A 27,492-nucleotide genomic window follows, 5' to 3' on the forward strand; every position below is an offset into this window, starting at 1 on the left:
CTTATTAGAGCCGTAGCCTGCCCAGCTGAAGCTCTCTATCAAATGGAACGGAACACTGTCCATCAAAGGAGAAATTTTTTTCTAAAGGAAATTATATGTTCTTATTCCATCCATCAAAGGGCCAAAGTACAGTGCCTATTTTGATCAGGAAATGGTGCTAACTTTTAACATGATCCCAATTCGCTGAGTGACCCTGAGGGTAACATCTTGCAATCTGAGGAAAGTTAATAAAATGGGAGCAGAGTAAAAACTGAAACCCTATGAACCACTTCCATACCATCTGCTTCCAATTTTCACACAAATCACAGAGTATGTGTACGCCTAGAGACACGCAAACTCAATCTACCTGCACAAAGTGAACTGATGATGGAAATAAGTAATCAACTAATAAATCCAAGGTTAAAATTTCACGCTTGACTCAATTGTCTAATAATGACTTGGACTATCTATAGACTCAAAAAAACAGGGTTACCATTTTCATTTAGCATTATCGAATTAGCTAGGTATCCTAGCAATAACTGACTCACACGTGTATAGTTTATATAATGTAAACTTTAGCAACAAGTGAAACTGAACATATTAGTTCTATATTTTCACTGTCTTGTGTCTGACTGGCAGTTAGTGTCCACTTAAATCCCAAATATCCAATAAAAGTGGTAAAGTGGATTTGTAAGTAGTCATCAAGGAATCTACATGACAGTAATAATGGGTACTATTCATTGAAAGTTTAAAAAGTGATTAGCATCATGCTCAGAGGCTTTGAAAAATAATATACATTAACTCATATAATTTTTACTATAACCATAAGAGGATGGTATATTCCCATTTAGTTCAGAAAACTAAAGCGTGAAGAGAGTAAGTAATTTGCTCATGTTTGGTAAGTGGTGGAATTGGACTAATAAATAACCACTAAAAATCATGTTTTAAAGATTATTTAATGACAGGGAAAATGCTCTTCAACTAATTAAAAAATAGGACTGAAAACTTATATGTGTATTTGTGTCTCATACATAGACACACATAGAAAATATGTGTGACATATTAGACAGTTGTTAACTGGATCACGTTTAATAGATAAGGCAATTCTTAGACACATACAATGACAATTTACCGAATATATATTTAGGCGGTTACAAAACCTGAAAGGTATCTTACCTTTACTGGGGGTAATGGGTGATTTGTCTTCTCTTTGAGTAATTTTTTTGAATGCCAAAATTTGTTAGACTGAGCATGTATCTTTTGACGATTAGATAAGAAGTAGGAAGATCAGTAGGAGAAGAAAGGGAAGAAGAAAGGGGAGGTAATCAGAAGGGAGAATGAAGCATGAGAGACTATGGACTCTGGGAAACAAACTGAGGGCTTCAGAGGGGAGGAGGGTGGGGGAATGGGATAGGCCAGTGATGGGTATTAAGGAGGACATATATTGCATGGTGCACTGGGTGTTATACGCAAGTAATGAATCATGGAACTTTACATCAAAAACTAGGGATGTACTGTATGGTGACTAACACAATATAATAAAAAAATATTATAAAAAAAATTCCAATAGGTAGTTCCTAGATGTGTGACTTTAGGCAAGTTATTCTCTTATTACCTTGTCTACGAAATGCAAAAATAAACAACAAGGTAAATTTCCTTTAAAAAAAAATGAAAAGCAGTAACAAATGTTTTTAGAAATTGTCCTGAAGCTATAACAAATTTAAACAAACCAACTGCCATTAAATAGGAAAAGTCAAGGAGTTGTCTTCTTAAACAACAACCCAGACCTTACTGGCTTGTAGAAATTTTCTACTAATACTTTAAGAATCAGCTAATTCTAGTCCTATTTAAAATGCTCTTGAGCTGGACTTCCAATAGAACTTTCCATGATGATGGGAATGGCTACCAAATGGCAGTGCATATATACCTACATTCGAAATGTAGGTAGTGTAACTGAGAAACAGAATTTTAAATTTTATTACAATTAACTTAAATTTGAATGATTACACAGGGCTAGTGGCTACCGTGTTGGACATTGCAGCTCTAGACTACAAAAAATGGAGGAAAATTTGCAAATTCCTTAAAAAAGCCAGTATAACTGTTACCTGAACATGATAAAAATGTAAACTGTGGATGAATTTCACATACAAATATCAGGGTAAAAAATAAATAAAATACAAATACAGTCTAGCATGTGTTAGAAGAATAGTAGGATTAGAAGAATAGTAAGATTTAGGATGGTCTAATATTGGGAAATCCAATAATATAATACACTTCTATTAACAGATCAAGAGAAAAACTCAGACCACAGCTGTTGAAAAGGCATTTGTTAAAATTAAACCTCCATTCCTGATTAAAAACTCTGAATGAGGGACGCCTGGGTGGCTCAGTGGATTTAGCATCTACCTTCAGCTCGGGTCATGATCTCAGGGTCCTGGGATCGAGCCCCACATTGGGCTCCTTGCTCAGCAGAGAATCTGTTTCTCCCTCTGCCTCTGACCCTCCTCCCCACTTGGGCTCTCTATCTCAAATAAATAAATAAAATCTTAAAAAAAAATACAAAACTCTGAATGAAATAAGACTAACATGCATTTACATAACACAAGAAAATACATATCTCGATCTAGAAAACTATATGGGAAAATAATAAAATGGAGCAATGATAAAAAAAAATCCCATTAAACTCAGGATGTTCCTATTAAATGCTTAATGAAGAGGAATATATTCAGCACTACCACTATTACTTTAGTTGATTCTGGAGGTACAAGCCAATGAAATTAGGTAAGAGGAAAAAAATAAGAGGTTCAAAATTTGGAAGAAGTAAAATATCACTAACTGTGCATATTATTAATGTGATCCTGATAAACTAATATAAACAATCACGAATACTTCAATATAGTGGTTAAGAGCATGGACTCTAAAGCCCTGCTGTTGGTTCAATTACTGGCTTTATTAATAACTATCTGTGTGACATTGATCAAGCTATTTAATCTCTTTGTTTCTTCTGTAAAATGGGGACAATAAAATCCTATCAAAGGGTTGTTAAGACTATTAACTATGCAAATATATACAGAACTCTTAGAACATGCCTGCATATAATACTAGTTAGTATTACCATTAGTATTAAGGTAATACTAAGGCATGTTATAATCATTGCAAAATTATTACAAATTATAAAACATATAAACTATAAAATATGTAAACTATAATGTTCAAAATAAAAAGTACAAAAATCGAAATCCTTCCTATATGAAAGAGGATATTTCATCTATAATAGCAACACAATTATTAAATACCTAGGAATAAACATAAAAATGTGTATGATTAAATAAGAATATTTAAAAATGCTATTAGGGGACAAACAGAATCACTGAATAAGGGCAAACATATACTAAGGAAGATTCAACAACTTAAGGTTATAAATTATTCTATAAACTTAAAAAACAGATAAAAGTGATTCTAAATTTATATAAAAATAGACATAAAACGTGAAGGCAGAGCAATAAAGGAAGATTAGCATGAACAGATATGAGACAATATTATAGTGCTAAAGTACTCAAAGTAGTATGGTACTAGAGTATGAATAGATAGATTATGGTACAGTTTCGAGGTCACAGAAATAGAACCAAATACGTATGGTATTTATTTATTTATTTTATTAAATATTTAATTTATTTATTTGTGAGAGAGTGAGAGAGAGAGTTTGAGAGAATGAGTGGGGGGAGGGGTAGAGGGAGAAGCAGACTCCCTGTGGAGCAGGGAGCCGGACGTGGGACTCAATACCAGGACCCTGGGATCATGACCTGAGCCGACGGCAGATGCTCAGTGACTGAGCCATCCAGTGCCCTACATATGGGTATTTAATATATGCTGAATGGGGATACTGCATATGAGGGGGGAAGATTAATTATTGAACAAATATGAGTTATAAAAACTGGTAGGTAGGCCATCTCAAATAATGTTGGCTCTCTATCTGATTTTTTACACTGAGATAAATTCTCTGTAAAGACTTAATCATAAAAGTGAAATAAAAAGTAGTGGATGGAAATATGAGAGAATGTTTTTCTAAGGTCTTGGTCTATAGAAGATCTTATTATACAAATCTTAGGAGTTATATAAAAAGATAAATTCAGTTATGTAAAACCCACAAACTTCTGCATGGCAAAAAGCACCAGAGATAAATCAAAGGCAATTACAAATTGGGAAAATAAAATTGAATCTTATGTCAGTTAACTCCTTTGACTAATAGTCTTCTCTCCAATTCTTTGACTTACACACATGAGAAGAAAATGACCAACAACTCAACCGAAATGTGGTCAGATAATATAAGCAGGTACTCCAGAGAAAAAAATTCTCTTTTTCTATTTTACTTGAAAAGATGTCCAACATTACTTGTGATAAGAAAAATGTGATACCATTTTTACATCAAATTGCATGCACCAAGCTTTAACATTCTTTTGCTAAGGAAATGGGAAAACAGTATTATTAGTGTATTAATGTATATTTAAGTGTAAGTATTATCCTAATGTTTACATTAATATAAACAATATTAGTATATTATTGGTTAATGTAAAAATTGATTCAACGTTTTTGGCAGACTTTGGGCAGTATCTATCATAGGTTTATATATATATATATCACTGCCCTACCTATTAAACTTCCAGAATTTACCTTAGAGGTATACACACAAATGTGCTCAGTACCACATGTACCTTTTTGTTGTTGTTGTTTTGGTAAGAGAAAACATGTTGGTAAGAGAAACTGGTTTAATACATGTGAAATATGCAGGAAATGAAATGTTAGACAGTCATTAAAAATGAGAAGGCAGCTTGGATTGAGTGTGGAGATGAATAATTCCAAGAAGTGAGAAATAAGGGTACAGAATTAAGTGTGCTATCATTTGTTAAAAAATGTGTGTTTGTAAGCACATAAAATATCCCTGGAAGAGAAGCTATTCCAGGAAGATGGCTGGATAACTGAGAGACAGGCACGGGAAGACAATTACTTTTAACTGCACACCATTTTATATCTTTTGCATTTCATCATATATATATATATATACATATATATATATAATCTGTTCCAAAATTAATTGCTTTTTAAAACAGCTTTTGGGGCGCCTGGGTGGCACAGCGGTTAAGCGTCTGCCTTCGCCTCAGGGCGTGATCCCGGCGTTCTGGGATCGAGCCCCACATCAGGCTCCTCCGCTATGAGCCTGCTTCTTCCTCTCCCACGCCCCCTGCTTGTGTTCCCTCTCTCGCTGGCTGTCTCTATCTCTGTCGAATAAATAAATAAAAAATCTTTAAAAAAAAATAAATAAAAAAAAATAAAACAGCTTTTATTTTTTAATCTCCTTTTCTTCTTCCATTCGCCAGAAAATCCTGTCTCTTCCCACACAACGTTGCCGCATGAGCACAATCTCAGCTCACTCCCCTTTCTCCCTTTATTATGTGCCTAAATAAATAACTGTCCAAAAAATGTGGGACAAAGCACCTCATGCCACAGAACAATACTAGTAAAACATCGATACGTGTATTTGGAAAAGAGCTGAAAAACTATATGGCAAATGGGAACAATGTTTATCTTGAGTGGGGGGATAACAGGTAATTTTGGTTTTACCGTGGTATTTTCCGTGATTCCCAAAGTTTATATAGTTAATATGTATTACTTTTTTAATAATTTTTAATTTTTTTTTAAAAAGCTTTTTGCTACTCACCTGGTTCCTGTCCCTGGCATTTGCATATCGAAACCTCTGGATGTAATAAAAGACCAGCCATGCGAGGGATATGATCATGAGGACGATGAAGGAGATGGAGACAAACACAACCGAAGTGCGGCTCACGTATTTCTGCAAGTTCCGGGTTCCGATGGTGATGTACATGGTCACCGTGATGTTCCTTTCCAGCAGGCTTACTATCTCCTTCCCTTTGGGCTCAGGAATCATTATTGCCACAATGTCTTCTACACCTGTTGTGACAGGGGCAAGGAGGGGGTAACAAGGATGAGGGGAGAAGAGAGAGAGGGAGAAAATCATAGTGAAATGTCTAGACAAAGTGACTCGGAGCCATATAATGACCCTACTTTTGACAATTCTATGCCAGATCTAATAGCCAACTCTAATTCTAAGATTTCACAGCCAGAAACGGGGTCAAATTCTCAACCTCTTTCAGCTACCTTGTATATAAAAAAGAACCTAAATTGAATTAATGACCCTTCCCCCCCAGCCCAGTTTACAGCTCTCTGGGGCACTTCACAGACCCCCAAGGAGGGGAAGAGGCACCTTCTACCCCGTAGGAGAAGGGTAAAATGCCCAATTCTGTGCCGTCCACCTGCGAACCCTCCCTTCCCCCTCACAACACTAGGAATACTCAAATAAGATCTCTGTCATTTGTAAGGCAATTTTCTCCTACACTGAGTACCCAAAGTAACCCCAAATGGGTTTCTTGACAAGCTCTAATGATCTGTAAACATAATATTGTGGTCTCAGAACTATTTCCTGCTTATTTTATCTAATTCAATGTAAACAGCTTGGGTCTCCTCATACTCAGCAAAGAGGGAAGATGGAGACTGCACAGATAATTTCAAAATTATTTTACGTCAACTTTCAAATATTCCTACCCCCATGCCTATTATTGGAGAGTGTGCGGCCAAAGTAGCAATTTTGGGGGATCGGAATTACCCTGGATCATTGTCCCTATTCTTTAGGATGCCGCAGGAGGCACAGCCTCTACAGGGCGTCTTTAGTGAGGGTATGATACCAACTCAACATGCCATGTGGCTGATACTTGAACTAGAATATTGATTTCGATTTCACCAGGACAGGTTCTCTGGTATCATCCCAATTCATGCCCACAAAGCTCTTCTTGAGCCCTACTTCCATACGCAAATAGCCCATCACCTGGGGGGTCACTGCAAATTAAAGGGAGCAAATTTGCAATTAGGATGTTGCAGATTCAGGGCAAAATTAAACAGGGCTATCGCTGCTCCGGGCTGGCCTTATTAGCGTGCTGAGGTCAGCTGGATGACCTACCAGATTACATTTGCTCAGAGTGTTGCAAGCTCTTAGAGGCTACTTAGGGCTTTCACTTGACCTTGATCTCTATGCAAGTTTTCAATCCTAAATTCCTTGCTGGTATTTCACTGAGTAAATACTTGAAAAGCTAACTACGTACGAGGATATCTAAGTGTGCTACATCAATTACGTATTTTTAAAAATTCCCAAGACTTTTGTGTTGGCCCAATTGTAAAATCACAAAGCCACAGAGTATCTAGATTTAGCTGTTATTTCTGGGAATTACTGAAACTGATGGCTTGAATTTCAATTCTGCAGAATTTACTGACAATTCTGATGCTCCTTCTCTTTTCATGTTTACTTTGGCTAATGGCTGCTTGTGGTCTGAGGTTTTGTGAGGGATTAAGGCTGCTGACAGGTTTTGTCTCTACAGAAATACAATCTTCTGTGTATACTGGACTAATCTGGCCTGGTGAGGCTTTTCCAGAGCTGTAGTTATTTTATAGGTATTTAAGTAGTGGTAGAATAATAATTTTTCATTTAATTTACTTCCTTATTTATATTTTTAAAGCATGTCTATTCAGGACTCTAGAACTAGACTTCTGACGATGGGACCTTGGGGTTATTTATGAGACTTTGTGTGCTCAGACTTGCACGCATTCTACACTTTTCATTCCTAGTCCAGTCCTTTTTATTTTATTATTTATTTTTATTGAAGTATGGTGGCCATCCAGGGCTGTACTCGTTTCAGATGTATGACATAGTGACCTGACAATTCAATTCTATACACGATGCTATGCCCACCATGTCACTTTTTTTTTTTTAAAGATTTTATTTATTTATTCGACAGAGATAGAGACAGCCAGCGAGAGAGGGAACACAAGCAGGGGGAGTGGGAGAGGAAGAAGCAGGCTCCCAGCGGAGGAGCCCGATGTGGGGCTCGATCCCAGAACGCCGGGATCACGCCCTGAGCCGAAGGCAGACGCTTAACGACTGCGCTACCCAGGCACCCTGATGCTATGCCCACCATGATAGGCTTTTACAATTCTTAGTAGTCTAATTTTATTAATGTATTCCTTTATGGCTTCCGGTTTTGATTCTCTGCTTAGAAAGCTCTTCTCCACTCAAGATGATAGAAAGACTCATCGAAGATTGCTTCTCAAAACATGGTTTTATGTTTTACATTTAAATCTTAACCCGAATGTGATTTAGTAACAAAACAGTATGTATTGAGCTCTTATAATGTGATGGGCAGAGAGGAGACAGAATGCAGTTTATTTTCCCCCTAAATTCTCAGATACGTTTAGATCTACTTTTGGACTGTGTTTTACAGTAAGGCTGACCTTTCTTTGGCTGAACCTGCTGTAGGCTGCTTTAGTTGTGCAGCTTTTTTTTTTTTTAAGATTTTATTTATTTATTTGACAGAGACACAGCCAGTGAGAGAGGGAACACAAGCAGGGGGAGTGGGAGAGGGAGAAGCAGGCTCCCCACTGAGCAGGGAGCCCCATGCGGAGCTCGATCCCAGGACTCTGGAATCACGCCCTGAGCAGAAGGCAGACGCTTAACGACTGCGCCACCCAGGCACCCCCCAGTTGCGCAGCTTTTAACATCTTAATTCTCTGGCAGCTTAACTCTGTCTTCGATAATTCTCCATACAATTTTCCTACTCTCTGCTTATCCTTAAAAGACCATACAACCTAACAGTGAAGAGTCAAACCCCAGCTCAGCATTTTAAAAACAGGCAACCAGGGGCACCTGGGTGGCTCATTGGGTTAAGTGCCTGACTTTGGCTCAGGTCATGAACTCAGGGTCCTGGGATCGAGCCCCATGCCCAGCTCTGCGCTCAGTGGGGAGTCTGCTTGTCCCTCTGCCCCTCCTCCTGCTCATGCTCTCAAATAAATAAATAAATAAATAAATAAATAAATAAATAAATAAAATCTTTGTTTTTTTTAATTTAAATTCAATTAGCCAACACATAGTACATCATTAGTTTTTGATGTAGTGTTCCATGATTCATTAGTTGCATATAACAAAAAAATAAATAAAAATAGGCAACCAAAGTTTGGATATCCATGAAGTTTTATTTAAATCACTCATCATTCATTTTTAGGGACCTGAGAAAACACTTTCTCTTCCTATAGGGTAAAGTATAATTAACTATTTCAAAGCATTTAAACTTAAGTGCTTAGTTAACACTGCCCGTATTGTTCGTACTACTGGTGTACCTTCACGATAGAGAACAGACGCTTGGAAGGAGAAACAGTGAAAATGGCAGTGGAGCAGTTCTATTCATCTAGACCTCAACTTTATTCATCTTTCTAGGGCTGATGATGGTAAAAAAGAAACCACAAAAAATAGATGGGATTCTTGGATATTTCTCCATGTACTTTAGGCTATGGATTACTGCACATGATAAAAAATGGTATGCATTTATCCCAACAGTAATAGTCCTTAAGAATTTAGGTACTTAGGTTATCCAAAACCAGTACAGTGAAGTGGATCTGGATGAATTATCTGATCAGTCTTATCAATGCACAAAATCCAGGGCAAAAGCTACCACAGGGTCTCATATGTTCAAATGAGGCATGTGCACCACGGTAAGTAATCAGATGACTCCCTGACCTTTGCTTCATTTTGAAACGTGCAGCCACAGCATCAGGGAGAAGCCAGCAGCTTCTCCCCAGGTAAATGATAGTGTAATTGCTTCTATGGGTGTGTGGCAGAGAGGGAAGGAGAGAAGCAGGGGTGAGGAGGGGGCGGGGAAGAATGCACTGAAAGCCTAAGTGATCTCAGACTTACATGCTGCCCTGAGTATTTAATCTGGGACACATGGGAGGCTCTGAGACTCAGGGGAAGAGAAGTTAGCAGGTAGCCTCTTTTGTTGGGGTAAAATCCACAGAGGCCCTGCCTGCTATTTGGGCAATTCTGTGTTTACCGTGATACCTAGATGCTTTAATATTGAGTGCCTCTTTTGCAAAATTATGTCAGCTGATCATTTATTTTCCTCCCAAAGGCACTTCATCCCTCCGAGTGATCGCTATTATATAATTATGGTGTATTCTGGAAAAGCTCTTTGGCCGTGCGAGACAAAGTGTGCCCAGCGCACGTATGACCTGGCAGCCAAACAGCAGGAGAAGTCTGTATTTTTAGCGCTCCCTTTCCCAGGAGAGAGCTCCACTGCCATTATCTAATTTGGTATATGCAGATAGTAAAGGGTCAAAACAAGAGTGCAGAAAGCTAAAAAATGTTTAATAACTAGAAAATCCTTGACTTAGAAATTCAAAACCAGGTCGTTCAAACACGGCATTAAGACAACGTCTAGGACGCCAACAGTGTTAGGCATTTTACAGAGCGGCAGCCCCGTTCCTTCCTGCACATCTCTGAGGGTGATAACATCCCTCCTAGGTTCCTGTGATCAAAAATCCTTTTTCAAATCTCTGTATCCTCTACAGAGGGCCTTTGAGAATTTAGGCAATAATAAGAGAAGGCCGCAGTATTCCCTTTGGAGATATTTTCTATTCATCTACTTAATATCTAATGTTTTTGTTTTTTAGTCAGCTCCTGATTATCATCTGTTCTTGTGACATAATGTATGTAAACTGATCTTAAAAACGGCAAAGTATCATATTACCACTTACTTAAAAATATTTTTAATAAACACAGATGTAAAAATCGTAAAGCGCTCACAACTAGAATCCAAAAATACAGTAAAAGAATCTTCATGACCAAGTGGGATTTATTTAAGGAATGTGGGGGTGATTTAACATCAGAAAATATATTAATGTTTTTTAATATATAACAAGTGAAAGGAACAAAGCATATGATCATCTTGTGTAGCTAGCTGTCCTTCAATATCTGGTCTCTTTCTCACCTACAGTCTGAGTGTGTTAGATAGGCACAGGCTGACCAGCGGAGTGTTAGTGCCTCGGCTCTCTTGCGGCTAGATGTGGGTGCGTGATTAATATTTGGCCACTGAGATGTGAATGGAGACGACGCTTGCCACTCCAGGGTCTTATCCACAAAGGACTGAGTATTTGCTTCCAGACAGTCTCCCTTTTCCCTGACTTCAGCTAGAGAGATGTGGAGCAGCCGGCTTCTTGGGGGAGGAAGCCATGTGTTGGGGATGGCACCCATTCCTGATTCTTATTAAGAACAGTATAAGGCAATGTCCTTAATGCGATAAGGATCTTCTAGAAGTAGCACATTAAATGGGGGACAGATTAGAAGGTTTCCAATTCAAATCGCAAGTAAGACCAGGAGGAGCCAACATTTAAAGCAGAAGTGATATCTGGCACCAAGAGACATACGAACTAGAATGTAAATACTAGAAAGAAAGAGTGCAAGCTCTCATTATTTCAGGAACTCACATAACCATCTAGAAAAGCCAAGATAATTTAGCTTTTGAAATTAAAAGAACATTCAGGAAATACAAGATTCAAGATCTACATAAAAAATGACGAGCTTTCTATACACAGTATAGAACCTGCCCAGAAAATGTAATGGAAAAAATGATCTATACATCATAGCAGCAGAAGTCATAAAATATCGAAGCCCACATCTAATAAACACCAGCCCCATAGGAAGAAAACCATACGATGAAGTTTCTCCGAAAGACATTAAAAATTTCTGAAGCAGATTTCAATTTAACCCAAGGGTTATTTAGTATTAGTGTTATATACTTAGTTTCCAAACACGCGTGATTTTTGAGTTATCCATGTGTAATTATCATTATTTTATTATTTCATTATGGTCAAGGAACATAGGCTCGTGTTCCTTAATCATCTAATACATTTTTTGGGGGAAAAATGCTCCATTGTATTCAGAAACATTGTATTCAAAGCTGTTCTTTGGTATATATATCTCATTGATTAAGGTTATTAGTTACATTTAGATTTTCCATATCTCTGCTTATTTTTGTCTACTTGATTGCCTGAAAGGGGTGCGTTAAAATGTCTCCTACCACTGTTGCTGTTTTCCCTCTGAAGTTCTGTCAGTTGCTGCTCGTTACGTTGAGTTTCTCTGGTGAACTGCACATATGACTTCATGATGGTTCTGTCTGCTTACACCGTTGTTGCCGGGACGGGTCTGGGGTCATCAAGATGCTTGTTCTTTGTAAGTGATCTGTTCTCTTTGCGACCTTTTGAAGTTATATTTGAGAATAGTCTTTGATGTTTTTAGATGTTACTGTGTCTATTTATGAGTATTCTTCAGTTAGTTTGGTAGCCCACTGATGCCCCGTTAGCCATGGTTTCAGTTCACCTGCAGTTAACTGTAGACCAGAAGCCCATGATCTTCCGGACTATCATCAGAAGGTCCCTAGTAGCCTAACGCTACATCACAATGCCTACGCCATTCACCACGCTTCATTTCATCATGCAGGCATTCTATCATTTCACACTGTCACAAGAAGAAGGGAAAGTAGAGTACAATAAGGTATTTTGGGAGAGACCACATTCACGTACCTTTTATTACGGTAAAGTGTTATAATTCTTCTATTTTATTATTAGTTACTGCTGTTACTCTCTTATTGTGTCCAATTTCTAAATTAAGCTTTATTATAGTTATGTGTAGGAAAAAATAGAGTATATATATAGGGTTTGGTACTCTGCATGCTTTCATGTATCCCCTGGGGGTCCTGGAACATTCCCCTGCAGATAAGGGGGAATTACTATACACGAACACTTTCAATCTGAGGTATTTCATTATTTTATTTCTAAAACATCTGTCCATACTTTATTCAAATATTTCCTCCTGTATTTTTTCTGCCCTGTGATTCCTATTATCCTGTTGATGGAATTCATTCTGTTAGCTATATTTTAATACTTTCCCCCCTCATTTAAAAAACCTTTTTGTTTTGAAATGATTACAGACTAATAGTGGCAAATGTAGCACACAGAGGTCCCATGCACACATCTCCCAACTGTCCCCAATGGTGGCATGTCACATAGTACAGGGCACGATCAAAACAGGAAACTGACTGGCACAATATAATTAACCAGATTACAGGACTTAGGCTTCACCGGTTTGGGCATGTGCAGAGTTTTGAAAGGTCTTTGTGTAAAAATCCATGACATTTTATCGCACATGTAGAGTCATTCTTATCACTACCACAATTAAAATACTGAAATATTCCATCACCAAAAAGCACTGCCTCCCCCTCTCCTTTCCCTGCCCTAACCTCTGACGTCCACTTACCTATTCTCCATCTCTAGAATTTTATCATTTCTAGAATGCTATATAAGTGGCATCACACAATATGTAACACTTCGATATTGGCTTTTTTGTTGTTGTTGTTGGGCTCAGCATAATGCCCTTAACATTGATCCAAGCTGTGGCATGTATCAGTAATTCATTTCTTTTTACCAATGAATGGTATTCTATGGTATTTAACCACAGGTAAACTATTCACCCATTGTTGGACATACGGGTTATTTCCAGTTTGGGGCTATTAAGAATAAAGCTGCTATAATCATTGGCTCACAAGTGTTTGTGTGAATGTGAGTTTTCATGTCTCTGAGATGAATGCCGAGGAGTGAGATTGTTAGGTTGTATGGTAGCTGCATATTTAGTTTGTAAAAGAAATTGCCAAATTGCTTCCCAGAGCGGATGTATCATTTTACATCCCCCCTGGCAACGTGTGATCCAGTTTCTCAGCATCCTTTCCAGTACTTGGAATTACCAGTTTTTTTTTTTTTCTTTTAGCCCTTCTAATAGGTATATAGAGGTATTTCACTGTGTCTTCTATAATTTCTCTTTATCTGTTCTGGCAGACCATGGAAGAATCTCTCAAGCTCATCTTCCAGCTCATGAATTTGTCTTTAGTTGTATCCATTCTGTACTTTATCTTATTTATTGTGGTCTTTATTTAAACCTTTGAATTTTTCATACTAAATGTTTCCTTTAAAAAAACAAACAACAACTTCCGGCTCCTTTTTTTTTTCCTCCTTTAAATAACTTCCACTGAATAGAAGCTTCTCTTACTTAATATTTGTGGTCCATCTGTTCAATCATTCTTTCTCAGCTGGTATCTGCTCACTTTGTACTTTCCTTAATAATGGTGGTACTCCCCAGACAGCTCCTTATCTCTGCCTGTGAGTTCCTATTTCCCCAGTGGAATCAGCTACTCTGCCCAGTCATATTTTCTGTGGGAAAACCAAGGCAGGGACCCTCGTTCAGTTCCTCCGGGAGATTAAGGAGAGACGTGAATAAGCTCAGATGGCCCCATGCACAAGCAGTGCCTCTCTCTCCCATCAGGCAGGTTCCCAGCAATACTGCAGACTGCTCACCCTCCTCTCAGGGGCCCTGTCCCCTTCCTCTGAGGCACTGCAGAAGTCCCCCCTCAGCCCAGTCAGGAATTATCTCCCAGGTCCCTGTGGCTCTGCACATCCTCTGACCGAACTCCATCCCCTACCCACAGCCTGCTTCTCAAACCTCCCTCTATGACTCTTGGAAACTTGAGTCTCTTGTCAACAAACCTCCTACTAGCTAGCTTCCATCTCTTCTTAGGGTGGTTCCTTTGCCTCTTTGCTTTGATTGATCTGGCTACCTGACAAGGACACTAGTTTCTCTGCACTATCATGAAGGGGAAAGGTGTTTTAATTTTTATTTATTTTTATCAAACCACACTCCTCATACCTCAGAGCCAGAAGACAGGCTGGTGTCCAGGCTCTATTCTGCTACTTCTAGACTGCTATTCCCAGCCCCTTCCCATCCTCCTTTGAAAGCCACTTGTCTTTGAGATTCCCTCCACCTGTGTTTCCAACCCTGTCTCTCATCTCCTTGCCTTGCCTACCAATCTCCTGTTCATCTCTTTTACCACCCCCTTTAGCTCCTGGCTCATAACGTTCATCCTCCTTGGGCTGGCATTTCAGTATTCACACGGATATGCCACCCACTACTCTGGCCTCTCGGTTGTTTGCTCTTCTCTTCCCCATTCATCTTCCTTGTCCTCTAGTCCTTCTCAAGACACATATTCTTACCCTGGACCTTGTCACTACTAGGAAACTGCACTACCTCTGAAATCCCAGTTTCAAGGATGTCACTTTCCCAATGCCTCTTGCCTCTTCTTCTAGCTCTTTTTGCACAGATACCTCCTTACCCATGACCCCTCCACTACTTTTCTTACTGCCCATCAACCCTCCCCCGTCTTCACTTCTGTCCTTACCCATCTATCCTAATCTCAGCATAGGTCACATGGGCCATCGTTATCAGAAATCCTCCCAAAATACCCTTAGCTCCTTGCTCTTCTATTTCTCCACAGAACGTGTCCTACAAAATGTGCTTTTCTATGCCTCCACTTTATCACGTGAGCACTGCTAAGAGAAAAATCTCACAAGTCATCTGTTTTCACTTCAAATTTACGATCCCTTTCCACAAATGAACACCTAACACTGCCTATCCTACTCTGTTCTGGACCCGCTCTCCCTTTGTCCAAATGATGACCTCAGATCTTTACATCTCTCCCCAAATCTCCTGTGCCTCTTCCCACCCACATTCTCAGTTAGTGATCTTACTGCAGGAGTCCCTGAGAAAAAACACCCACCAGAGGTAAATCTCCTGTCCTGTTATTAAATGAGGTAACTCACAGTGACGCACGTAAGCACAAGGCCTGCCATATAAAAACCATGATATAGATGTCAAGTTTTATTAGAATCATTAAGGTTTTACTACTGCCAAATACACAAATGGGACTGCCCCGCCCCATCCTCTTCTTAGCACAATGCAGGACGTGTCCCCTCTGCTCCAAAGGCCTAATCCTGTAAGTGCAACTGTGCCCAACCAGTGACATCACTTGTCAGCTGTGGGCAAGGCACATAGGACTTTTATTTTGAGGTAAGAGAAAAGCAAATGCCCTCTTTTTCTGCTGATCTTAAACAGAAACATCTGGGAGGCTATGCTGTGGCAGTCACCTTAGCACCACAAGGGGAAAAGACTAGGGATAGAGCTGGCACAGACGGAGGAGAGCCAAAAAATCAGGGCAGAAATAAAGTGATGACATGATCTGAGAGCCTTGATCAAGCCATACCTGAAGTTAGAATCTCTTTGGACTTTACAGGTATCTTGCTAAAGACAGTTTGGGTTGAGTTTCTGCCCTTCGCTTCCATACGACATAACCAGGTAGTTATCCCCCCAAAATGTATGTGTGTGTGTGTGCAAAAAAATCCGGGTCTTCTGAATCCCAAGCCACTGTCACTGAACCTCATTATATTTCCATGTAATTTCTTAGGTGGTCTATAATTTTACTTTATCTGAATTCACATTAATATTCTCCCTTAGTGTTTTCATCTGTGTACATATCAGGTAAGAATGTCCACATGAAGCATGATTACTACTGTCTGCTTTGCACATATGATTCCAAGGCCATCCTAAGCCACAAATGAGTGGCCATTCCAAATGGAGCCAGTGTGTTATTAGCTCTTCTACTCCAGAGAGAGGTTAGCACTATCCTGAGCCATGTACCTTTCCTGAAACCCATGTGTGACTATACTTGTTGGGGATGGGAAGGATGTTTTTTGGAATTCAGTCTTAGTCTGAACTATAAAAATAGTTTTCAGGGGATAAAAACAAAGTCACAGTAGGACTAATTAAGGACTATGAAATGTGTCATTTGGGAACCAAGCAGACAACTTGTAGTGCACATCAACAGACATGATTCCTCCAGAAGTCCCTTAAGCACAAAATACTAAAGGTTTATCTGAGTTGTTGGCTAAAAACTGGCGGATCTGTGCTCCCCTAGTCCGTTGCTGAAAACTTGAAATATGTCAAACGCTGGATGTTACCAAAGTACATTTTAATTATGCACAGGTCCTTTAAGTGGAGATTTACCATTATAGTCAAGCAGACACTCAATAGCAACGAACGTTCATGAGGTAAAAAAATGTTTAAGGGAGATGCTAACAATAGCCAATTTCATTTTCTCTGGAGTGGCTCTAGTAACTTAACTCACTGATGTCAGTTCCTCGGCTACACTTGAGATGATCAATGACTCACACTCTTTAAAAAATTCATATTTTTTCCTGATTTACAAGTCTGTAGAATTTTCTATGCATTTGTGATAACTGTAGGGGGAGTGATGAATATAATATAGGTATTTTATTTATAGTCCCACCTGTAGCATTTTCTTTGAACATTTTCAGTAAATCAGACTCAAAAATAACTTACTTCCAGTTTTTGTGAGAATTTTAAATGACTTAAAATGGTATCATAGAGCCCAGGCTGAAATAAAACTAATCACAGAATACTACATTGATCTGTACAATAATTCTGTTTTTATTAGAGCAGATAATCTTGCTTAAAGAACCTTCTGCTTACATATAAAATTCTTTAAATTCTAATTTTAGCTTGGATAAAAACCAACATATGTATAAATCTCATTAAATAAAGAGCAAACTGATGGAATCACAGGATAGGAGATGATGAGAGACCAAAACTCTAGAGCATTTCTCCCTTCCTAATAATCTAATAGATGAAATTAAATAGCAGAATCATTCACCATAACTTCTAGCTGGATGACCCTGGAAGGTTTACAAAATCTTGAAGCTTTAGTTTCATAATCTCCAAAACTCTAACAGCAAACCTACCTAGTCCAAAGGGGTGGGCGAGGATTAAAGGAAATAATGCATATAAAGAACCCAGAAATAGTGGGTGTTCAATAAACAGAAGTTATTATCACCAACATTATCTATCGAATCATTATTTAAAACATTCCAGAGAGGGTAAGACTTCCACTGACAGCGCAGGCGGTAGGGCAGGGGTGGGAAGGAGCAATGCCCTCTTTTTCTTGGCTTCCAAACTTCCAGACTTGGCTTCCAACCTATACCGCATGAATACAATGGGGACCCCTCCAAACAGCTGGGGGCCATGAGGCCCATGCTGAGCAAGTTGCCATTTCTGCAACATGAAGGGTTAACTTTTCACCTCCCACTGATCAATAAAAGGAAACTCTGAGGTAGGTAATCAGGAAAGGAATCTTCAAAGGAAGAAAATGAATGTCACTGGGTTAGCAATGAATGGCCTAAAAGATACTGCTATTAAAATAGGTAGTGAAGAATAAAAATAATGTAACTTTTAGCTCAAAACAGTCCATAATCAAAGAATACATGGATGTATGTTTTGTTTTGCTTTGCAATACTGGGGAAAATCAGCATCATTCCCCAGTAGATGATTTTTAACAATGCATGGCTAAGAACTTCGTATTACAATGAAAAACCCCACAATGTCAAGGATCTAAGGAGCTTCTAGATATTTGTGGCACACTATTATGTGCCATTGCATAGAAAGGGAAATATACATGAAGCTTTTCTCCTCACAATCCTTGCTTAATTGGCAGAAGTGACCTGGAATTCCCAATTCACTGCAGAATTATTAAATGCCTCATTCCTTGATTTATCTCGATGTTTCTTTTTTAGTAATCTCCAAAGTTGTCTTTAGTAGTCTTTGAAAACTAAAAGTGAGAACTCTTTATTAAAAGTCCATATTGGAAAATCCCTTTCTTAAGAGCAATTGAAGTTTACTATTTTGGTTTCTAAGAGGAAGCTGGGAATCCCCACATAGTTTTCCCTATAGTAAGATGACACAGACTATAAATCCAACAAATAATACTAAGGTCAGTTGAAAGGCCAACTATTAATAAATACAGTGAGAAAATACAGCAAAAGTGGGACAGAACTTGATGATAAACCTTGGTGCACAGTGAACGGGCTTCTCAAGGATCAGAGCTGAAACACCAAAGAAGTAGAAAATACTGCACATCCCTTGGCCAGACCCACAAATTCTAGTAACTAGTTGTGATAAACATTTGTATGAAATACCTTCAGACTAACATGTAAATAGATAAAGCCTATAAGCCTCCTTGGTCTTTACGCCTCCATTAATAGATATCAGGGCAAGAGGAACAGGGTACATTTTATTAGGATCTCAGGTCTAGGAAGGGGCGAAGGGCAGGGCAGGAGCATATGTATTTTGAAGAAGCTCCACAGATCTGAAATATACCTCTCTGTCCTTTGTTCAATACATTCTACACTGTAAGTTAAGGAGTGTCTATCATAGATGCTGTCCGTTATCCAACCCCCCGGCCCTGATCCCCTAGCCCATACTATTTTAGTGCACACTGTCCTGACTTTCAACTGCCAGCTCTGCATTACTTTGCCTAAATGGCTTCCCTTGCTTCCTAGATACCACTCGGACTGTGTGCAGTCCAGAGAAAGGAGGAACTGCCATCACTGGAGAACAGTCTTGAACTAATGACTGAAGACGTTGGTGCCTAAGTACCTCAGTTCCCTCCTCCCTGAGTCTGTAGAACTCCATGGCACATAGCCACACACTTCCCAGAGCTCTCCAGTGGGATTAAGCTTTAGGGACTCTCAGTGGTAACTTGCCAAATAACACATCCCTTACTGGCTCCTCTCCTTCCCTGTCACATGTCTCCATTTCCAAACAGGTGTTTCTTGGAATCACCTCTCAAATAAATGGGTTGTACTTGAATTCTTTTTTACATCTGCTTCTGGGAAAACCCAAACTAAGAATGTGCCAAAACTTATTTCTCTTCTTCTTCTTCTTCTTCTTTTTTTTTTTTATAGTTCCCTGATGCCCTAAATACTAGCTATCTTTGCTTGTGCCTTAGCGACACACAGTGTTTCGTAAGTATTACTCTTTAATAGGTCTACAAATGGAAAGAAAACACCAAAAGCAAGAACGTGAGCTCCTCCACACTAATTTTTTTTTTTTACTAAAGAATTATTCAGCAGAAGTAGCTTTCATACCTTCTCATGTCCATTTACCCTGAACATAGCTGTAGTCACATACCTGAAAACTACTTGTTCAAACCATTTATCTGGAGAGAGAATCAAGTATCCTTCTCTCCATCTCTGCCCATAGTGGAGAAGGATATTCTTTGGACACTGAGCATTCACAGAAATTACCGAACATATCAGTCCTTCTATAGCATTCACTGAAATTATTGCACATTCTGGAAGGCATAGCTAATATGGTAACCACCAGACATATGGTGTTCTTGAGTACCTGAGATGTAGCAAGTATGACTGAGAGATCAAACTTTCAATTTTAGTTAATTTAAATTTTAATTTAAAACCATTACTCAGTTCAATTATTGTAAAACTTTTAAACATTTTTGAAACAACTTGGGTATGAGAATCTACTTTTTTAAAATGTAAATTTTATAAAATTTAAATACAGATCAAGAATGTCTGATAGAAATTCAGGACCCATATTGAGACATGAAGTGTCAAATATGCACTGGAATTTGAAGACACTATAAAAAGTCATTAGTAATTAATATTCAATCATTAATAATTAGTAATCAATATTTTATATTGATTAAATGAAGTGATAATATTCTTGGTTACATAAAATATATTAAATTTAACTTGTTTCCTTTTTTTTTTTAATGTGACCACGAGAAAGTGAAATTACACATGCAGTTCACATTATAGTTCTGTCGGACAGCACTGTTCATCCACCCTATGGGTAACTTTTATTGCTAGCCTAGTGGGTAAAATCATTGCTGTATAAAAAGATTAAGACAAGAAAATACCACTCCCTGTTCTTAAGGAGTTGACATTTTAAAAGAAATGTCACAGGTTCGGTCATAATATTGAAGCCAAACTTTAAAGCAAAATAAAAAGTAAAGGTATATAAAACTTTCTCATGGAAAGAGCTGTTCTCTTATACGAATAGATTACTGATATTAAAGTAAATTACAGAAAGTGATGTAAGAAGCAGTGTTATCCTCTCTAAGAGCCTACAGAGCTTGCTCCGCCTAAACAAAGAGCTGAATGCTCTGCCAATGTCAGCTTTCTAGATGTGCATGGAGTAACAGAATTGGGCAGTTAGGTCTTAGAAGGGGTCTCATCATCCACTCTGACATTGTCTTCTTTATTTTACAGGTTAGGTGACTTGTTTAAGGTTGGAAATCATCTCTTTCTTTCTCAAAGGAAAAAAACTCCATTAATTCTCAAATATAATTTATGTTCTTATCAGTGAAAAATTTTCCATCATTGCAAAGCTCATATGTTAAAAACAAGTGGTTCTCACATGTATCAACTCTTCTACTTCCCCTCATATTTCCTCCCATGTTTCTAAATAATATGCTTATACTAGTATATCTCGGATTATCACATTTGGATATTTCCTAGTGACATCCTGCCATGTAGACGGCAGCCTACCTACATCCTTATCTAATCCGTCCCTGGACAAATCAGGGATATTCAATGCAGACACTGCTCAGCACAGAGCCAGGTAGTATACAACAATTATGCACCTTTTCTTCACTTTTCCAAAAGTGTGTCATTACATCATTCCTTCATTCGCCTGGTTTTCTGTATTTCCACCTTTCTTTTTCCCCAAACGCTGCCGTCTCCGAATGTGTTTACAATAACATTTTCTATATTCTTCACATACACTAGTTCTGTTTGTCTTTTCAACTGGGACACCTCTCCGCTGGAACCCACTATTCTCCTGCTCCAACATGACGGGTTGGCTTGAAGCCCGATGTGCAGTTGTCATCTGGGGGCTTGTCTTGCAAGGCAATCTAGGGTTGGGAAAAGTTTATTTCTCAAGTCCACTTTAAAACTAGCTTTTATTTGTATTTGCAGACACACATTAAACAACAACAAAACACTACCATCACCACCACAAACACTCTGCATGCGTAAGATACTGCGCTGAAGCATTCTGGTTGCCCCTCCAGCCAATGCTATTAAAGCCACAGAGTAAATTAGCCTCATTGCTGCCCAGACCTGGAGTACATGGGTGCGGGGGTCAGTCAGCAATATTTCCAGGGTTACTTTCTGTTTAACTCCTAACTACTTAGCTCATTATCATTGGAAAATAGAATCAAGAGGCTTTTATGACCAGGTAATGTGGATCCATTTGGAATGTAAAGCCAGGGCTTTGTTACTCTGGTGGTGGTGATGAAGGCATTCTGGCTCCTGCTTATCTGATCTGCTCATCCAAAGAAAGCACCACTTTTAAGCTGACCACCGAAGAAATTCCAGAGCTATGAAAAGTTGTTGCAGAACCATAGCGTTCTACCTCTGGAAGCCACCTGGAGACCACCTGTGAAATCTGAACTCCATATTTTGCAAAAGAGAAAACTGAGGCCTACAGTCTTACCCAAGACAAAAAAAGAGGTTGGTAGAAGCTTGTAAGTAGGCTTCTAAAAATATTTAGAAAGTGGGGTGCCTGGGTGGCTCAGCTGGTTAAGCGTCTGACTCCCGATTTTGGCTCAGGTCAGGATCTCAGGGTGGTGAGGGTGAGCCCTGCCATTGGGCTCTGTGCTCAGCAGGGAGTCTGCTTGAGGATTCTGTCTCTCTCCCTTTCCCTCTGCCATCTCCCCGCTATATGTGCGTACGTGTAGACACTCCTGCTCGAAAATAAATACATAAATACTGAAAAAACATTTAGAAAGATAAAAGTAACTGGTTGCTAACAGATAAATTATGGTCTTGCAGATGGATGCTGTGACTTTGCACAAGCTAAGCTTCCTGGGAGAAGCAGAATCACTTAAATATTTATATTGATAACTTTAACTCTTGGGCATTTATCCTGTAATACTACAACTAAATGTGTAAACTGAAGCAATGAATCACAATCTTTCTCCCTTGTTTTTCTTTTCTTTTTTCTTTTCTTTCGCCACATGAAACACAAACTTTGAGGACTTATTAATTATTTACCACCTGGCTTTGGAAAGTACTTGAAGCAAATTATCGGTTACTGCTAATGGTTAGTCTGGTTCTAGAAAGACCCAGCTAGTCGCAGGTTGCTGAACACAGAATTAAGAGCATTTTGACTTCTTGTTCAGAGACAGCCTTGCCAAAGTCCTTAGACACGGGCCTGAGGTCACTGACTTATTTGTGTAAAAGGAAAGCACCAGTAACAAGTCAAGAACTAATGAATAAAATGAAATAGAATTGTTCTTCCTTTGTTTTGGACCTGGTTTTTAGCATCTATTCAAATTTTCCAAATTATAGTGAGATCACTCTAGACAGCCCTGCTAATGCACAGTAATTTTATCATTTATATTCATTGGCTTACACATGCCCACGATGGCATTCTCAACACCAAAGAGCTAAAGGCCTCTTCTGACACCCATCGCCCGCTTTCCATATGCTGCCTTCTCAGCCAATGCACAGTGTTCATTATGTGGTGCTAACTGTTTCCCTTTGCTGATTCTAGAAATTACTACTTGTTTTCTTCTTTGTAAACAACTGAAGTGAAACAAAATGATAGCTTTTTTCACGTTAACAACTTTCATCGGGAAAAATCATTTGCGGATATTAGTTTCTAGAGCCTTAGAACCATTCCAACAGATTACAGCTGTCAACTTCATTTCCTCACTAGAAACATACTACTCTGAATGTCAAGATTTCAAACTTAAATAAGATTCTAACGAAGGCAAAATATAGTTACATGTTTGGGTTGCTGAGCAACTGATAAAGCATCTTTCCAAAGCCGAAGCAAATAAACTCAGTCTAACTGAAATTTAAGAACAATAGTTTATAGAGAAATAGTATTAACTAAAGCATAAATTTAAAGAGCAAAGAAAAGCATGGTTGATTTTTCCTGGTGTAATGACAGAAAAATTATACCAAATGTGGAGACACTGAAATCCTGTTAATATTCTTATCTTCAGATAGTCCAAATCTTAATGAGGTCATTCAAGAGCTAAAATCCTTAGAATAACGCAAAATGTCTTCTCAAAATACATACAATAATAGTAAACACGGTTTGTTTCTAGGAGGAAGGGCTTTTATTGATAATATGTAAAATTCTTCAAGTTCTCAAATTCCTTGTCCCAGAAGAACATGCAGCAATGATTCCAACTTGAGTTCTCTTTATTTAAAATTTTAGTGTACTTGGGTATACTTCTATGTTTCTTATTCTCAGCTTTCAGAATTTCCATCTGAGTACCTAGGAATTTTCAGACAACATGCTCAGGAGAATGACAAAGAGCTCACCAGGCACTGGGGAAAACAAGGAAGACAGAGCAGAAGGTAGAGCTGCACCTCGGGGCAGGTGTGGAGACGGAAAGCAGGCGACTGCGTGGCCAGCTGGGCCTGGGCCTTGCACCTGTGGCCGGTGGGGGGGGAGGCACTTGGTCTGTAGCAAAGCAGCCTAGGGCAAGGCCACACAGCATGCTCCACCTCGACCCTGTGAATGAAGCTTTCCTTGACCAGGCTCTCGGACCCTCATGGGGAGGAAGCGCTCAGAAATACCTATTTCACAGGGTGAGCTGGGGGTGTTAATGAGCAATCCTCCTTCCCCACCTCAGGGACAGCTGTGAAAGTCGGGGTCTGTCCTATGTGAAGAGAGGGGGTGTTTTTGTTGGGGAAAAGAGCTGGGATCAGGGGGGCAGTTTCCCCCTGCATAGGAGTCCGGGAAGGCCCTTGGAGCAGAGCAGCAAGCGACATCAGTCTTCCTCCTCAGGATCCACTAGAGGTAGGGAGGGGGCTCCCAGGAGGGATGCATCTGCCCTGAGGATGTCATGGTCAGTCGTGATGGGTGGATTAGTTTCCCATGGTGGTGGTGACGAATCACCACGAACATAGTGGCTTAAAACAACACTGATTTATCCTCTTACAGCTGGAGATTGAAAATCTGAAATGGGTGTCAGTGAGCTAATATTAAGGCGCCAGCAGATCTGTGCTCCTTCTGGAGACTCCAGAGGACAATCTGTTTCCTTGGCTTTGCCGGTTTCTAGAGGCGGCTTGCATTCCCTGGCTTGTGGCCCCATCACTCCCACCTCTGCTTCATTTGACAAACTTCCCCCTCTCTGATCTTTGTACCTCCTTATCTCAAGATCCTGAACTCAATCACATCTCCAAAATCCCTCTTGCCACACAAGACAACGTATTCCCAGATTCTGGAGATGAGAATGTCTCCATCATCTCTGGACATCTCTGGACTGGAGGCGTTGTTCTGCCTACCACAGTGACATTGGTAGTAGGACATACTTCTTGACTAGGCCTCCCAGAGGCATGTGAAGGGAGCCAGATCTTCCCTGATCATAGGGAAGGCCCCTGATTTTCCCAGGTGTTTACATAGCTTGGAGAATATTGTTTATGATTTCTCCCTTCATCCTGCTCAAATAGACTGACTTCAGCCAGGGGCTGATTTCAAAAAACATTAAAGGCATTATTTCTCAAAGTTGAGAAGGATAGTTATTCCCTGTCTCTCCTCTCCTCCCTGCCTATTAGCTCTCAACACCCACCATACCACCCCAAATCCCAGCACAGCGGCAGGCATTCAGCAGTGAGCAAGATCCCGGGGTGAGAATTCCAAGGCAGTGACACACACTCACTGTACAACCCTGGCCAGGAAGGATGACAGGCCTGGTCCATTTTGGTATGAAAAAAAGTTGCGCGTGTGGGTGTTGTTGGCATAACAATGATAATTTGCCTCCTGGGGCCAGAAATAGCTGCCCCCAGCATCTGAGAATGGAAGAGCTTTCTAAATAATTACCCACTCCATCCCTGCTCCCTCTAGACCTTCATAAGCCACATGGAGACACGCACACTTCTAGTCCCTCCAAGAGAACTGCTCGTGGAAAGGGTAAAAACAAGAGCGGGCAGATTAGCTGTGTTTGGAATGGAAATCCACGGTCATGCCTGCTCCCAAACAGCCAAATCCTGAAAGATTTCAAACAGGGTTAAGCTGTAGCCAGATTAACATCTCCCTACAGGGGGAGTTACTGTGTTGTCTTGAAGGCCAAGACCCAAATGACCTGTCAGGCAGGGCTATTCTAGGACGCAGCGATCTGTGTGTGTATCAGACCAAGGGTGCAAGCTGAAGGCATGAATGAAACTCACCGGGAATTTATAACAAATATGGGTACCGGTCGTGGAGCTGTTGCTGCTGTACACACACACACACACATACACACACACACGTGCACGCATGCACAAACACACACACACACGCATGCACACACACACACACACACACACACACACACACACACACACACTCTGCTGCCTACTTAACCAGCCCTCATCAAACCAAAGCCAGACGCTAATACTGAACGAGTGATGGTATTGTCGGGGCTGGTCACACAACAAAAACCGCATTTAAAAGGCATGGAGACCAAAAATACGGCCCTGGTGAGGAAATCCAGGCTATGAAAGAAATGAAAAACAGTTTTCTGTATTCCCTGAAGACTGGCAACACTGAAGGACAAGCAGATTCATTGCCAGGCGCGCTAGAGTAGACAGCAGGGCAGACTTTTCACTCCTGGCTGTCACCCATCTGGTTTTCACCTGGGTCATCTGGATGCACGTTTATGTTCAATCAGCCCACAGCTCTTTACGGAGTGCTCACACTACCTGCTAAGACACAGTGTGAGTGGGAAGTAAACAGTTAAAACTGGTTTAAAATCCTGCCTTATCATTTCACAGCTGCGTGACTTGGCCATTTAAGCCCACCGTGTCGCAGTTTCTTCACCTCTATGAGGAAATAATAACAATAATACTTTACATAATATGTGTTATTTAATTAGATTTTAATAACGAATTTACTAAACCTAAGAATTTATTTTTACTATTATTCCTACTATGGTTATTTCAAAAGGCTGATGAAAGAATAAAGGAAAAGTTTTTATCCTATTAAATGTTATAAAATTTATATGCTACTATTACAGAGTGAAGTAAATTTTGGTTTCAGTGATAGAATCTAGTTAGGGAAATGAGATACCCACAAGAAATATTTAAAGAGAAAAATAGTCTTTAGCAAAGTGGGAGAGAGTCCTGTAGTCAATGAGATTTTCTGACTCCGTGTACTTATATAAAAGTTCGTTGCAGTATAGCCCAAGAATAAAAGTGAGAAAAGCATTTGTCAGAAAAAACTTCAAAGGGGCACCTGGGTGGCTCAGTCGGTTAAATGTCTGACTCTTGGTTTCAGCTCAGGTCATGATCTCAGGGTTGTGAGATCAAGGCCTGTGTCAGGCTCCATGCTCAGTGTGGAGTCTGCTTGAGATTCTCTCTCAACTCTCTTTCTGCCCTTCTCCCACACTCTCTCTAAAACAAATAAAATCTGTAAGGAGGGCACATATTGCATGGTGCACTGGGTGTTATACACAACTAATGAATCATCGAGCCTTGCATCGAAAACCGGGGATGTACTGTATGGTGACTAACATAATATAATAAAAAATCATTATTAAAAAAATAAATAAATAAATAAAATCTGAGGCACCTGGGTGGCTCAGTCGGTTAAGCCTCTGCCTTAGGCCCAGGTCCTAATCCCAGGGTCCTGGGATCGAGTCCCGCACTGGGCTTCCTGCTCAGCAGGAAGCCTGCTTCTCCCTCTCCCTCTGCCTCTCCTCCTGCTTGTGCTGTCTCTCTCTCTGTCAAATAAATAAATAAAATCTTTAAAAAATAAAAATAAAATCTTAAAAAAAAACTTCAAAGAAAAGATCTTGAATTGGATATAATGAGGCAGAAATAAACTGGGAGAACATTCCAGAATGTATTTGTGAGCCAACACAG

The 27,492-nt window shown here is 39.5% G+C and overlaps 1 protein-coding gene across 1 annotated transcript in view; it reads right to left on the reverse strand.

Moving 5' to 3' along the window:
- RNF150 (ring finger protein 150) overlaps positions 1-27,492 on the reverse strand; it is a 261,431-nt gene that overhangs the window by 102,568 nt on the left and 131,371 nt on the right. Inside the window, exon 2 of the mRNA XM_008685424.2 lies at positions 5,696-5,946. Within this exon, the coding sequence (XP_008683646.2) occupies positions 5,696-5,946 (251 nt within the window). The remainder of the gene's footprint in view (positions 1-5,695; positions 5,947-27,492) is intronic.

This window comes from Ursus maritimus, unplaced genomic scaffold (genome assembly GCF_017311325.1).
Source record: "Ursus maritimus isolate PB19 unplaced genomic scaffold, ASM1731132v1 scaffold_11, whole genome shotgun sequence".
Lineage (NCBI taxonomy): Eukaryota > Metazoa > Chordata > Mammalia > Carnivora > Ursidae > Ursus > Ursus maritimus.